The 13,489-nt window shown below is 44.9% G+C and overlaps 2 protein-coding genes across 2 annotated transcripts in view; one reads left to right on the top strand and one right to left on the bottom strand.

Moving 5' to 3' along the window:
* LOC143989912 (uncharacterized) overlaps positions 1 to 13,489 on the bottom strand; it is a 155,889-nt gene that overhangs the window by 63,086 nt on the left and 79,314 nt on the right. The gene's annotated exons all lie outside the window — the stretch shown is intronic.
* On the top strand, positions 1,942 to 11,886 carry LOC143989979 (uncharacterized). Its single transcript, XM_077490223.1, has 8 exons — positions 1,942 to 2,028; positions 3,960 to 4,083; positions 4,173 to 4,270; positions 4,360 to 4,587; positions 4,667 to 4,873; positions 9,311 to 9,517; positions 9,640 to 9,781; positions 10,428 to 11,886. The coding sequence occupies exons 1-8, from the start codon at positions 1,942 to 1,944 to the stop codon at positions 11,627 to 11,629; spliced, it is 2,295 nt and encodes a 764-aa protein (XP_077346349.1). The 3' UTR covers positions 11,630 to 11,886.

The raw sequence follows: 13,489 nt of genomic DNA, 5'->3' as shown, positions 1-13,489 counted from the left end.
TGGGACGGATGCTATTCCATCGTATGGCCATTTTCCAACTTCCATCGTTTGGTTCGGTTTGGCTTTGTTTCTCTTAGCGCTAGTGGTTCAGTGCTTCAAGCTCATACAATACACTGCCATATGGTAGGTGTGTCCAACTGATCTGGTAAGAGTGTTTAACCTTTCCATCTGATTACTACTCTTGAAGTTTCCAGATCCACCAAGATTCATTTGGATTACACCATTTTGATATCCAAGTTATTCATTAACCTATTGGACACTTATTATTGTCTAATTCTGGGACTTTCACGTTATCACTTATATATACATTCAGTACTGTGGGAGTCATTTCACAGTGGCATTTGCATGTACACATATGTACTTGTCTTTTATGTACACCAATTATTTTTTGATTATTGTAGTGTTTATATTTGCTTTACATAGCTAATTATCACTCATTTATTATCACGTTGATCATTACTTATTAGTACACAGATGATCTATATTTAGCGCTACACTTATTTTTTGTATATGTACCACTGACCTACCTCACCTTCTCGCTTCTGCGTCTCGGGGGGTCCCCTTGAAAAGTGAACCCAAAGAATGTTAGTTCAACACTTAGTCCTTTTTCAAAGATTTATTTGGGAATAAACACAAAGTCTTTCAATAGAGGGTTAAAGGTTAAGGGGAGTTCAGGCACCTGGTAAATGCGGGTTAGAAGTATTTTCTTCACACAGTACCAGTTTCCTTCAGCCGACCCAGCGATACTGTGTGATTAGTGAACCAGAGATAACAGCCTTGATGCTCGGCCCTCTCCTGGAAAAGTCCTCCCCTGGATCCTCCAGTGGCTTGGCTTCTCCCCGCAGGCAAGACAGCTCAGGACCACCCCTGGATCAGTAGGCCCCAAGACTTCTGGGCCTACTATTTCAGTTGCAAGGTCTCGGGCCAGCTGGCCCCAAGACACAGGATCAGACAGCAGACACTCCAGGCCAGGAGGGCCATGAGGTCGGGATAGCGAACCCTGGAAAAGAAACCTGGGAAAGACCCGAAAATATGGCGTCAGTACCTTAAGTACCCCCACCCAGAATGCACTGCAGGTGAACCACTCCCACTGGGCCATTTCCGAGCAAAGGACACTCAATGCATTCTGCCTGTTGAATATTCACACTTATCGGCGGTGACAGCGACACCTACGGCCAAGTGGAAACCAAAGCAACCCAGCTGAACTAGTACAGAAACCAGAACTTTGGAATAATTAATCTGAGCCAAACTGCACCTTCAGAAAACTTAAATTTAGAAAAATACACTAGCATTGGTATTAGAAATACCAGCGCTACATATGCAACGCCATATTGACACATGTTATAGATGCAGGCTGTGACCGCAGCTCCGGGCCCCTATCTTCCAGAGTATTGGGGGGAACTGAGCTTCTTACCACCCTTGCCTCGGCCCGGTGTTCTGGACGGCATCTGCCGGCTATCAGTGCTGTGTAGGGCGACGTTACTCACAGGTACACGGAAGATAAGGAGATCTTTCCAGCGGAGCTCCGGGATGTGCGTCTGGTCACTCCGCCATCTTGGACACACCCCCAAGGACAGCACTTTAACAGAAAGTACAAAACCTACCAAAAATATCTTGTATTTCTGCAAATCCCCAGCTCAACGAATAAGAACAACAGAATGGCTCAGTACATCTGCAGACTGCAGTTACTGAAGCTCCACTCTACACAGAAATCATGTGACCTCCACTTCCTGTAGTATCATCTATTTGTTGGTTGTTACATTAAAGTTTATTTGAAAAAAAAAAGTGGAGTTGTGGAGGCCACGTTTCCTGTGACAGTGGAGCTCCAGCTGCAGAGATTCACAATAAAGTTCAGGTAAAAAAATAAGTGGAGTGGAGGCCACATGCTTCCTGTCAACGGTGGAGCTTGGAGGAAGTGATGTCAGGTACTGACAGGAAGTGATGTCAGGTATAGACAGGAAGATTCGGGTGAGAGGTGAGTCGGGAGGAAGTAGAGAAAAGACATTGCTGGAAGACGCAGCAGAGGAGGTAATAAGATCTTATTTTCTATTTACACCCAGTAACCCCCCGTCATGTCCGTCCTCTTCCTCCATAGTCACTGTGACATCTTTTATCTCCAGCAGATGATGATACACACATATATAGTGTGGAAACCTAGATTAACCCCTTCAGGGATCATCAGTTGATGATGTATAGTGATGGGCTCAGGCGTGGTGGAAACCCCACATTCCCGATCCCGCGAGGAAGCCGACACTGCACAGCGCTAATCACAGACAGTGAGACATTTCCTGGTCCTCAGCTGTACAAATCAGGAAATGTCTCACTGCCTATGATTAGTTCTGTTCAGTGTCGGCTTCCTGGCGGGATCGGGAATGTGGGGTTTCCACCATGCCTGAGCCCATCACTATTAATGAATATATCTTCTTTCCAAATCTGGCCATACATGGTTCAGTTTTTGTTCATCCAGCGGGATGAGAAGAAAAAACGGAAGTGATTCCCCCATCCACACATTGGAGGGGGATGGGGGAATCCTCCCCGCTGCACTATTGTATTCTGACAATGGGGGGCGCTCCTCCTCTCTCAGAATACACAGATCAGCGATGAAGCTATTGGCTGCAGCCACTGATGGAGTGACTTTTATCCCTGCTGAACCAGCTGAATTTCCATGTCTCTATGGTCACCTTAAGTCAGGGCTCAACAAATCCCAGGTCACCATGGTGACTAGAAATGGCATCCTGGCACCTGAGCTCTTGTCAGTCCATTCTCACTGTTTGTCTGAATAATGTTTCTGCCTGAAACCCGGACACATTATTTAGAGAGGAATGTGGCTCGGACTGGGGCCAGGCGGGAGGGGGGAGGAGGCACCCAACCTATGAAGTCAGGTGTGGACTGGGCAGGACAGCGCCATGAGAGGACTCATCTCACTGAGCTCCCGCTGCCGATCTTTCTCCTTTCTGCGGCCGCATTACTGTCACCATCGGCTCCTGCTTCCACCCACAGCTGCCTTTGTCCCTGCAGAGCCCTCCGGCAGAACAGAGAGGAAGGAGCGGGACCCAATCTCCAACATGGTGCCACCTCAGCACTGCCACAAAGATCCCCACAAGGTGCTGAGAAACAGGAATACAGAGTCCTTACAGGAGTAACCAGAACAAGCCTGCAAAGCAGCCAGCTAAGAGACCAGCCAGGGAGGGACATGCTGCTTTATGTGCACAAGATGTCCTCTCCATCCACTCTGCTCTCACACACTGCTGGGGGAGATGTACAGGACATGCAGGAGGTCCTGTTTTCTGCACCCCATGTCTTGCGCTGACCTACACCCTTCACCCCATGTTCTGCACCCTGCACCACATGTCTTGTGTCCTGCACCCTTCACCCCATATTCTGCACCCCCGCACGTCACCTGATCACATGAGAGCTTACTTTCACAGATTCCTGTCAGATTTCTGTATGTTAAAGGTCAAAGTTTACTTTTCAGTTTAGGAGAGGAAGGACACACCCAGGAACAATGATTTAGTTTGCATCCTCATATAGAGGGCCCCTCAAATCTCCCCATCCAAATGCCCCTCCATCCAGAGTCTATATATCCTATGACATCACACTGACCTCACAGCTCCTCCCCCATGTCCCTCTATCTGGCTTTTTTTGATGCTCTTAGGATGTGAGCGGACCCTTGGCATCCTCAATAACAAAGTGGAACTGTTGGTCCTGCTTTGTATGTAATGACATCAGAATGCCTGCTACAAGCTTTTAACCCGCACAGTGTGGGGGTCCTGTGTGGGTAATTTATACCTCAGCCTGAAGTGGGGCTTTAATAAAATGGAGACCTGAATGGAGAGCTGAGGAGGATTCTGGGAATCATTTGATTTTACTATTTATATTCAGATCTAGACTTTTCCTCCTGTGAAGTCTAACAGACAAGGGATGTGTCTGGATGGTGACTGTATCATTGTGTGTGTCAGGTTCCTATAAGGTGTCAGGATGTCACTGTCTATTTCTCCATGGAGGAGTGGGAGTATTTAGAAGGACACAAGGATCTCTACAAGGACGTCATGATGGACAATCAGCCGCCCCTCACATCACCGGGTAAGAGGAGACTTTATTGTAAAGGAGAGAGCAGTACGGAGGCTCCACCTAGATCCCCCATCATCAGTCAGTGTGTGTGTTTCCTACAGATGGATCCAGTAATGGGAACCCACCAGAGAGATGTCCCCGTCCTCTGTATTCCCGGGATTCCACACAGGAAGATCACACCATCCCTCACCATCATCAGGTAAATGAGGAACAATCACTGATAGTATCATTAGGATCTGTACATTATCTGCATTGTTACCATTGATGTCATTTTTATTATATATTCAGAGTGGAAATCTGAGAGATTCTAAAATTGAAGTTAAAGAAGAGATAAAAGAGGAGGATGATGAGGATGGGGTGTTGGAGGAGTCAGATTTTCCAAAAGAACACAAAGATCTGTACCAGGACACCATGGTGGAGTCATCCAGCTACAGGAACCCACCAGAGAGATGTCCCCGTCCTCTGTATTCCCGGGATTCCACACAGGAAGATCACACCATCCCCCACCATCATCAGGTAGATGATTGACAATTATTGGTAGTTCTGATTTATACACAGCATGATTGTTACAATGAATGTTTTATTATATATTCAGAGTGGAAACCTCAGGGATTATAATATTGATGTTAAAGAAGAGTATAAAGAGGAGGATGAGGAGTATGGAGTGATGGAGGAGTTTTCAGAAGGACACAAGGATATGATGGAGCCACCTAATACCAGGAACCCACCAGAGAGATGTCCCCGTCCTCTGTATTCCCGGGATTCCACACAGGAAGATCACACCATTCCTCACTATCATCAGGTAGATGATTTACAGTTATTGGTAGATATCATATATACACAGCTGGTTTGTTGCAATTAAAGTTGAGTAAACGGTTTTGGCCGAGCAAAAAGTGGTCCGAACATTGCCTGTTTGTCCATTTGGCGAAACACCCCAATTTGCAGGGCATTTGGTGGGTGTTCATCATGCTGAATGCTCTGCAATGCACTGCGCGCTGCACAGTGCATTCTAAACCCTGATTGGGTAATGCCTTGCCCAATCGGGGTGCAGTGAATAGCTGGTTATTAAGGAGTGGGGTCGGGAAGTCGGCCGTGACATCCTTAACAACCGATGAGACATCAGCTGTCAGTGGGCTGAATAGAAAAAACGTGGGACCCCCCTCTCCAATCCATACCAGAACCTTATCCGAGCATACAGCCAGGCTAGGAACTGTGGGGTACGAGCGAGCAGTTTATTAGGATGAAAAAATGACGTAAAAAAAAGAAAAATTGACGGAAGCGGATGAAAATAGATGATCATCCGTTGTCGTTGGTTTTTCCATAGGAATGCATTGATGTCTGTTTTTCGATCCGTCAAGGGATGGATGAAAAACGGAGGAACGGTCCGTATGTGTGAAAGGGGCCTTATTTAACAGTACAAAAACAATATGATGAGATGAGTTCCTCCACCACAGTGATGAATGGGAGACCAACTCCCGGTAAGGAACGAGCTCACCAGATGATGTTCCATTCACTCTTGTGTTTGGCAAACAAGCTTAACCACTTGCTTACTGGGCACTTAAACCCCCCTCCTGCCCAGACCAATTTTCAGCTTTCAGCACTGATGCACTTTGAATGACAATTGCGCGGGCATACAGCACTGTACCCAAATTACATTTTTATCATTTTTTTCCCACAAATAGAGCTTTCTTTTGGTGGTAATTAATTACAGCTGGGAGTTTTATTTTTTGCTAAACAAACAAAAAAAATGCAAAACAAAAAAAAATCACATTTAAAGCGGGAGTCCGCCGGGAGTTCCGCCGTTTTTTTTTTTTAAAAGCCAGCAGCTACAAATACAGCAGCTGCTGACTTTTAAAATAAGGACACTTACCCGCCCAGCGCGCCAGCGATGTCGGCACCCGAAGCCGATCTCTCGATCGTCTCTCGGGTGCTGCCGCCGCCATCTTGGGTATGGGAATCAGGAAGTGGAGCCTTTCGGCTTCATTTCCCGGTTCCCTACTGCGCATGTGCGAGTCGCGCTGCGCAATAAGGATGGACCCGCTGCCTCTGGGATCTGTGTGTTTCCCAGCAGGCAGCGGGGGACTTTCGGAAAGGGGCGTAGATCTACGCCCCTTTCCGCAGAGAGCTATCCCGGAGGTGGGTGCAGATACCTGTACTGTACAGGTACCTGCACCCCCCTCCCCCCTGAAAGGTGCCAATTGTGGCGCCGGAGTCCAATGAGCGGAAGGTCCACTTTAATAGTTTGTTATAAAATTTTGCAAACGGGTCATTTTTCTCCTTCATTGAAATGCGCTGATGAGGCTGCACTAGTGGGCACTGATAGGCACAGTTAAGGCGGCACTAATAGGCACAGATAAGGTGGCACCGATGGGCACAGATAAGGCGGCACTGATGGGCAAAGATAAGATGGCACTGATGGGTGGCACGGATGGGCAATGATAGGTACCACTGAATGATGGGCACTGATAGGTGGCACTGCTGGGCACTTATGGGCGTCACTGATGGGCACTGATGGGCACTGGTAGATGACACTGGTGGGCACGGATATGTGGCACTGAGGTGCAGCACTGTTATTGAGGCAGATTGTGGGCACTGATAGGTGGCACTGTGGGCACTGATGGGTGCCACTATGGGCACTAATGGGTGGCACTTCTTTCCATATTTAGGTGGCACTGGCAGGGGGCAGGTGGGCACTGATGAGCTGGCCTTGATTGGGACTGAAGTCCCTCTCACGGGCGCCGGTGATCGGCTTTTTTTTTTCTGTCAGCGCGAGGAGGAAAAATAGCCGATTACCAGATTTGTTGTGATCACATGATCAGCTGTCATTGGCTGACAGCTGATCATGTGGTAAGGGGTCGGGGTTTCATAGACTCGCTGGTCACAGAGCGTGCCTCGCCCCTTATTAAGGGGGCTCCCATATTCCGATAAGCTCCATGCCCACAGACCCCAACAACCAATGGCCAGGGTTGTCGGGAAGAGGCCCTTGTCCTCATCAACATGGGCGCCCTGCGGCCCCCTTTCACAAAGCACCTACCCCCATGTTGAGGGCACGCGGCCTGGCACGGTTCAGGAGGGGGGCGCTCGCTTGTCCCCGCCCCCTTTCCTGACCGCCCAGGCTGCGTGCTCAGATAAGGGTCTGGTATAGACTTTGGGGAACCCCCATACCATTTTTTTCGGCGATGGGGTTACCCTTAAAACCCATACCAGGCGACGGTGCTCGTGAGGTGACAATCTCACCGACGGAGGAGGCGACATTGACTTCCTTCGCTAGTCCCGTCTACCTGAAGTCACGTTCAAAATGAAGGGACTTTACTTCCTGTGTGGGCAAGTGCGTTCATTTGGAAAGTCCGGTGGACTAATACTAGTCTGACAATTTTGAGTCAAAACTTCTCTCAAAGTCCGCCGGACTTTTGGGAAGAAAAAGTCTGCCGGAGCCCACACACGGGTGAATTGTGGCTAAGTCCGCCGGATAGTCCGATCGTGTGTAAGCGGCATTAGGAAACTATATGTAGAGAAAACAGCTTGCTCCAAGAAATGGCACTTCTTGTATAAATGGAGCTCAAAGGAAACAAATAACAGCCATAGTGCAATATTGCCAAATGAAAAGTAAATGTATTAAATAAAAGAAGCTGCTTACATCAAGTAAGAATTAATTGGCCAATAAGAAAAAAGCAGTTTTCTCTGCCATGATGGATGTTTTTTCTTATTGGCCAATTAATTATACCGTATTGGACACAGATGAACTGATGACTCCCCTGTTACTAAGGCTTACCCATTGGTTGGAGGGGGTATAAATACCCGATGCCTGTCACTTGGCTCCTATCCCTGAGGAAGTCACGTGACCAGTGACACAACGTGTCGGGTGGAGCCTTGTGACGTCATTTCCGGTGGCTTTTTTACGGACGTTCGGTGAGGAGGCGAGTGTGTCACTACTCCCATTGTTTATTACTGCGTTTTTTGTTCTTTGTTTTTATTCTTACTTGATGGAAGCAGCTTCTTTTATTTAATAAATTTACTTTTTATTTGGCAATATTGCACTATGGCTGTTTTTTGTTTCCTTTGAGCACCATTTATACAAGTGGCAATAATAAAAAAAAATCAAATGTCATTAAAAAAAAAATCCCCTTTAAGAGCATTGGGCGGAAGTGACGTTTGACGTAGTTTCCGCCCTCCAATGCTATGGAGCTGAGGGGGGCCCATCTTTCCCTCACTCGGCATCCAGGCAGTGAGGGGAGCGGATACAGTAACCACTTTTATCTCAAAGAGAAACGCACGCCATTCCTGAAAATACCGGGGTTATGGCAGTTAGCTGCTGCCATAACCCCGGTATTTAGCGTCAAAGTACTAACGTATGGGTACGGTGATTTGCATGAAGTGGTTAATATGACAATTTTGGGAACAAAACGTCACTTTGTAAATAACGGTGGGAAAAAAATTACAACTTCTAAAAACTCACAATGCCTCTTACTAAATACCTTGGATTGTCTACTTTCCTAAAAGGGGTGATTTGTACTTTCCTGGATGTTGGGGTCTCAAGAAATGAGATTGGCCGTCAGTACGTCAGGTGTGATCAATTTTCAGTGACCACCATAGCTTGTAGACTCTATAACTTTCATAAAGACCAAATAATATACACTGATTGGGTTATTTTTACCAAAGATATGTAGTAGTATAAATTCTGACCCAAATTTATGAAGAAAAATTACTAATTTTCTAAATTTTATAATGAAATTAAGAAAAATTTATTTTTTTAAACAAAATTTTCTGTCTTTTTTTATTTATAAATGCAAAAATAAAAGCCTCAGTGGTAATTAAATACCACCAAAAGAAATCTCTATTTGTGTGAAAAAAAGGACACAAATTTCATATGGGTACAGTGCTGCATGACTGAGTAATTGTCATTCAAAGTGTGAGAGCGCTGAAAGCTGGAAATTGGTCTGGACAGGAAGTGGATATAAGAGCCCGGAACCAGGAACTTCTCCTGGAAAAACAATCTTTTTTAAAAAAATGTTTTGCATTGATACATGTCCCCCAGGGAAGTACCTGGCCCCATACCCTTTTTATGGCCAATTACTTGCATATAAGCCTTCAAAATGGGGACTTTTTATTTTTCAAGTTCAGGTCTCATAGACTTTATTAGGGTTAATCGTTTTTTCTGTTCGGGAGTTCTGGTGCAAACCAAACCGGGGGGGTGTTCAGCCCATCTCTAGTTACAATTAATGTTTTACTATGTATTCAGAGTGGAGACCTCGGGAATTATGATATTGTTGTTAAAAAAGAGTATGAAGAGGAGGATGAGGAGTATGGAGTGATGGAGGAGTTTTCAGAAGGACACAAGGATATGATGGAACCACCTAATACCAGGAACCCACCAGAGAGATGTCCCCGTCTTCTGTATTCCTGGGATTCCACACAGGAAGATCACACCATCCCTCACTGTTACAAGGTTGGTGGGACAGATCATCTAGAACATGGACTTGTGTGACAATTTGTGGATTTTTTATGTGATGTCACAATAATAAATCTTCTATCTTACAGATGATATTCTCTCTCATTTTCTTGGTTTAGAGTGGAGATCCAATCGATATAGAATTTGAGGTTAAAGCAGAAGAAGAAGAGAGGTATGTGAGGGATGATCAGCAGTCTATGGAGGAGGATGGAATAACGGGGACATTTATAGAGGAGGACACTCCTACAGAGATCAGCACAGGTGGGTCATTAACACTAAATACATTGCTCCACCCATACTGCTCACTGATTGGTCCAGAGTAGGGCGGGGGCTGGGTGATATCAGCCTGTAATCCCCTGGTCACTTTCCTGAGCTGTGTTCCCCGTCCTGTATTCCTGTATTTCTCTCGGATAATCTTCCTTCTCTGTGCTGCAGACACAATTTATGTATCTAGACTGGATTTATGGAGATTCTGGGGTTCAGCTGGCAGCAAAATGTTCATTTTCACCATAGATGTTACTAGATCTAGGCACCTGGGGTATGTGCTTTGGGTCTTCTGCCCCATACCCGGGTATGGTAAGATCTCTGACAGAACAATCCCCCCAGGATTACTTAATCTGTTGTTTTCTGGTTGTGCCGGGTGGAGGGATATGTCTGTAAAGTCTTAGACCCAAGTCACTGAGTGCAGTCTCAGGAGATGGGAGGCAGCGGTGTGTTCCTCACTCTCTGACTAAGGTCCATGAATAAAGAAATGATCTGATGGGAGATCAGAGGACCCATTTACTAGTTACCTTGAGGGGGGAATTGTAACATCCTCAGAGACAAAGTTGCCTGATGTGGGCGGAGTCCTGGTTTAGGGGAACCAATCTGCTCATGTCTAGTAATAATCTTTGTATTTCTATTTTAGTAGATGGACGGGAGATGAGGAAAACCTCAGAGGATTGTCTCACTTTGTCTCCAGACTGTAAAGTAGAAGATGAGGACATCACACAGTATAGTCCAGGAGAAAACCCGACTACCTCAAATGTCCATCTGGCATCACACAGTGTAGATGGACCATCGTATTCCTCTTATCCTGAGGAACCTCAGACTGTGAGGGACGGGGCCGTCCTTCCAACAGAGAAGAGGTTTTCCTGTACGGAGTGCGGGAAGTCTTTCCCTTGTAAATCCAAACTTAATGTGCATAAAAGATCTCATACAGGAGAGAAGCCATATTCCTGTCCTGAGTGTGGGAAATGTTTTTCATTGAAGTCCAGTTTTGACACACATCAGAGATCTCACACAGGGGAGAAGCCGTTTTCCTGTCCTGAATGCGGGAAATGTTTTTCACAGAAGTCCCATCTCTGCACACATCAGAGATCTCACACGGGGGAGAAGCCGTATTCCTGTCCTGAGTGCGGGAAATGTTTTTCACACAAGTCCCATCTTTACACACATCAGAGATCTCACACAGGGGAGAAGCCGTATTCCTGTCCTGAGTGCGGGAAATGTTTTTCAGTGAAGTCCATTCTTAACACACATCAGAGATCTCACACGGGGCAGAAGCCTTTTTCCTGTCCTGAGTGCGGGAAATGTTTTTCAGATAGGTCCGGTCTTTACACACATCAGAGATCTCACACAGGGGAAAAGCCGCATTCCTGTCCTGAGTGCGGGAAATGTTTTTCAGTGAAGTCCGATCTTTACAGACATCAGAGATCTCACACAGGGGAGAAGCCGTTTTCCTGTCCTGAGTGCGGGAAATGTTTTTCACACAAGTCCCATCTTTCCACACATCAGAGATCTCACACGGGGGAGACACCGTATTCCTGTCCTGAGTGCGGGAAATGTTTTTCACAGAAGTCCCATCTTGACACACATCAGAGATCTCACACAGGGGAGAAACCGTTTTCCTGTCCTGAGTGCGGGAAATGTTTTTCACAGAAGTCCCATCTTGACACACATCAGAGATCTCACACGGGGGAGAAGCCGTTTTCCTGTCCTGAATGCGGGAAATGTTTTTCACACAAGTCCCATCTTTCCACACATCAGAGATCTCACACAGGGAGAAGCCGTATTCCTGTTCTCAATGCGGGAAATTTTTTGTTGAAAAATCACAACTTGTTACTGTAATGGAAAGGTGTAAGTTCTGTATATAATTGTATTCTATTTTATATGTATTGCACAATGACTTCACTGTGCACATGGCACTAATAATGTTTTCAGTACATGTTTTGCATTCTTTCGAGTCCTGATTAGAATTAGCCTGCCTATGTAACGCCCTTTGTTACCATAAACGTACAATTGTAATATTAATGTGATACATATGTAATCATGTGTATAAAACCCCTTCAATTGCATCGTATTAAAGCAGAACAGTTATTTGGAAAGATGCTGAGCGTATCTCTTGTGTCTGTTCCCTACTGCAGTAGTTATTATTGATTTGGAACCACTAATCAATATGAGGATAGGCGTTACCTATCTATAAAATGTCCAGGTCAAGAGGTGAGCCAGCCAGGAGGGGCTTTACAGGTGACCCAGGGTATCTGAAACAAGGAGCTTGAGACGATCCGGGAATTTCTAATAATCATCCGGCTGAAGTAAGCCTTTTGCTTACATTTGAGTTATCAGACTTCCTTGATTGGTAAGGTATTTTCGGGACAAAGGGTACCTATTTCACTCCCCTTAATCAAACTGTATCGCTTGGTGGTTATATGTTATGTTGTCACTGTCTATTGTCCATCGGAGTATTATAGATAAGAAAGGGAAGAATAGTGCTGTTCACAGGTCTATGTAGTACATTTGCTAGATAAAGTAGTTTAGAGGCAAGAGGGTATAGGCACACGTAGAGAAGACCGGTCAGTCATTATGGGCATAAAATTATGTAAGGGAATGATGGGTTAGAGACCCTCAAAAATGCCCAGCGCAAGAGGAGCGCTATATATGAACCGAAGGTGCGGTTACGCCTATACTGAGCCCCTAGATTAATGGTTAAGGTGGACAGGGATCCACAATGGGTAACTGGGTTACCACCAAAGTCCATAGGGACTAAGAATCATGCAAAGTAAACAGCTAGAGAAACAGCTATGTATGTGAGCAGGATGGAATAAGGGTGACAATTAACACTAGACAGAAAGGGACGTTTTGATGTTAAGTTGTGGGATGAATTTGGGGTCAGGCACTACAACTAGTAAAGTCAAGAAACAGAGAAATGAGAGTTAAAAAAGAATGCTTTATATGTTGTCAGAGAGGGAAGATGGGATGAGCACTATGGCTGTCCGTCTGATCATAGACGGTACAGTATGTGAAGTATGGGATTACAATACATGGGATGTAAAAAACATCAGAACAAAATAAGGAAAGCAGAAGTTAAGCAAGGAAATATTTAAAAAAAAGTTTTGTACAAATGGGAAATGTAAGCGATTTTATAGAGATATTTGTGTATGTGTGTGAATGCTGGAACCTTTAGTTCTATCTCTTGTGTGTGTCATGTATACAGATGTGACCCCCTCCTTTGCGCTCTTCATTAAAGAATGTAGCTGGGATGAGAGGTTGGTGATAAGCTGGAAGGACACCATGCCAATTTCTGTTTTTTTAGACAAAACATTTATAAGGAATTTAATGATAAACAATGTCATCACAATTATTTTTTAATCTGTTTTCCAAACATGGTAAAATGAAGGTTACATTTAACCGTGTATTACACAAATTGAATATCCTTTTATAGTGCAAACAGTGCATGTAAAACAGGGAAATTAAATCAAATTAAGTAATATGTCCCCCTTTAAGGACATTTATCTGTGCATATATATTAGTGTGTGATACTGAAATTATCATATGAGTATTCATTTCTAATATGAGTTTAACAATTTTATTAATAAATATAGATATATTGAAACTGGTTTAGACAGCCTTTGGTTGGAAATGAACTCCAGGTTAATGGGGAAATTGGTAAAAATGGGATTAGTTTAGATTAAGATAACAATTTTGTAA

Source organism: Lithobates pipiens, unplaced genomic scaffold, assembly GCF_037356315.1.
Source record: "Lithobates pipiens isolate NorthernLeopardFrog02 unplaced genomic scaffold, aLitPip1_a1.2 Scaffold_18, whole genome shotgun sequence".
In the NCBI taxonomy this organism is placed as follows: domain Eukaryota; kingdom Metazoa; phylum Chordata; class Amphibia; order Anura; family Ranidae; genus Lithobates; species Lithobates pipiens.
The sequence above is the reverse complement of the archived record's forward strand: the minus strand, read 5'-3'. Positions and strand labels throughout refer to the sequence as shown.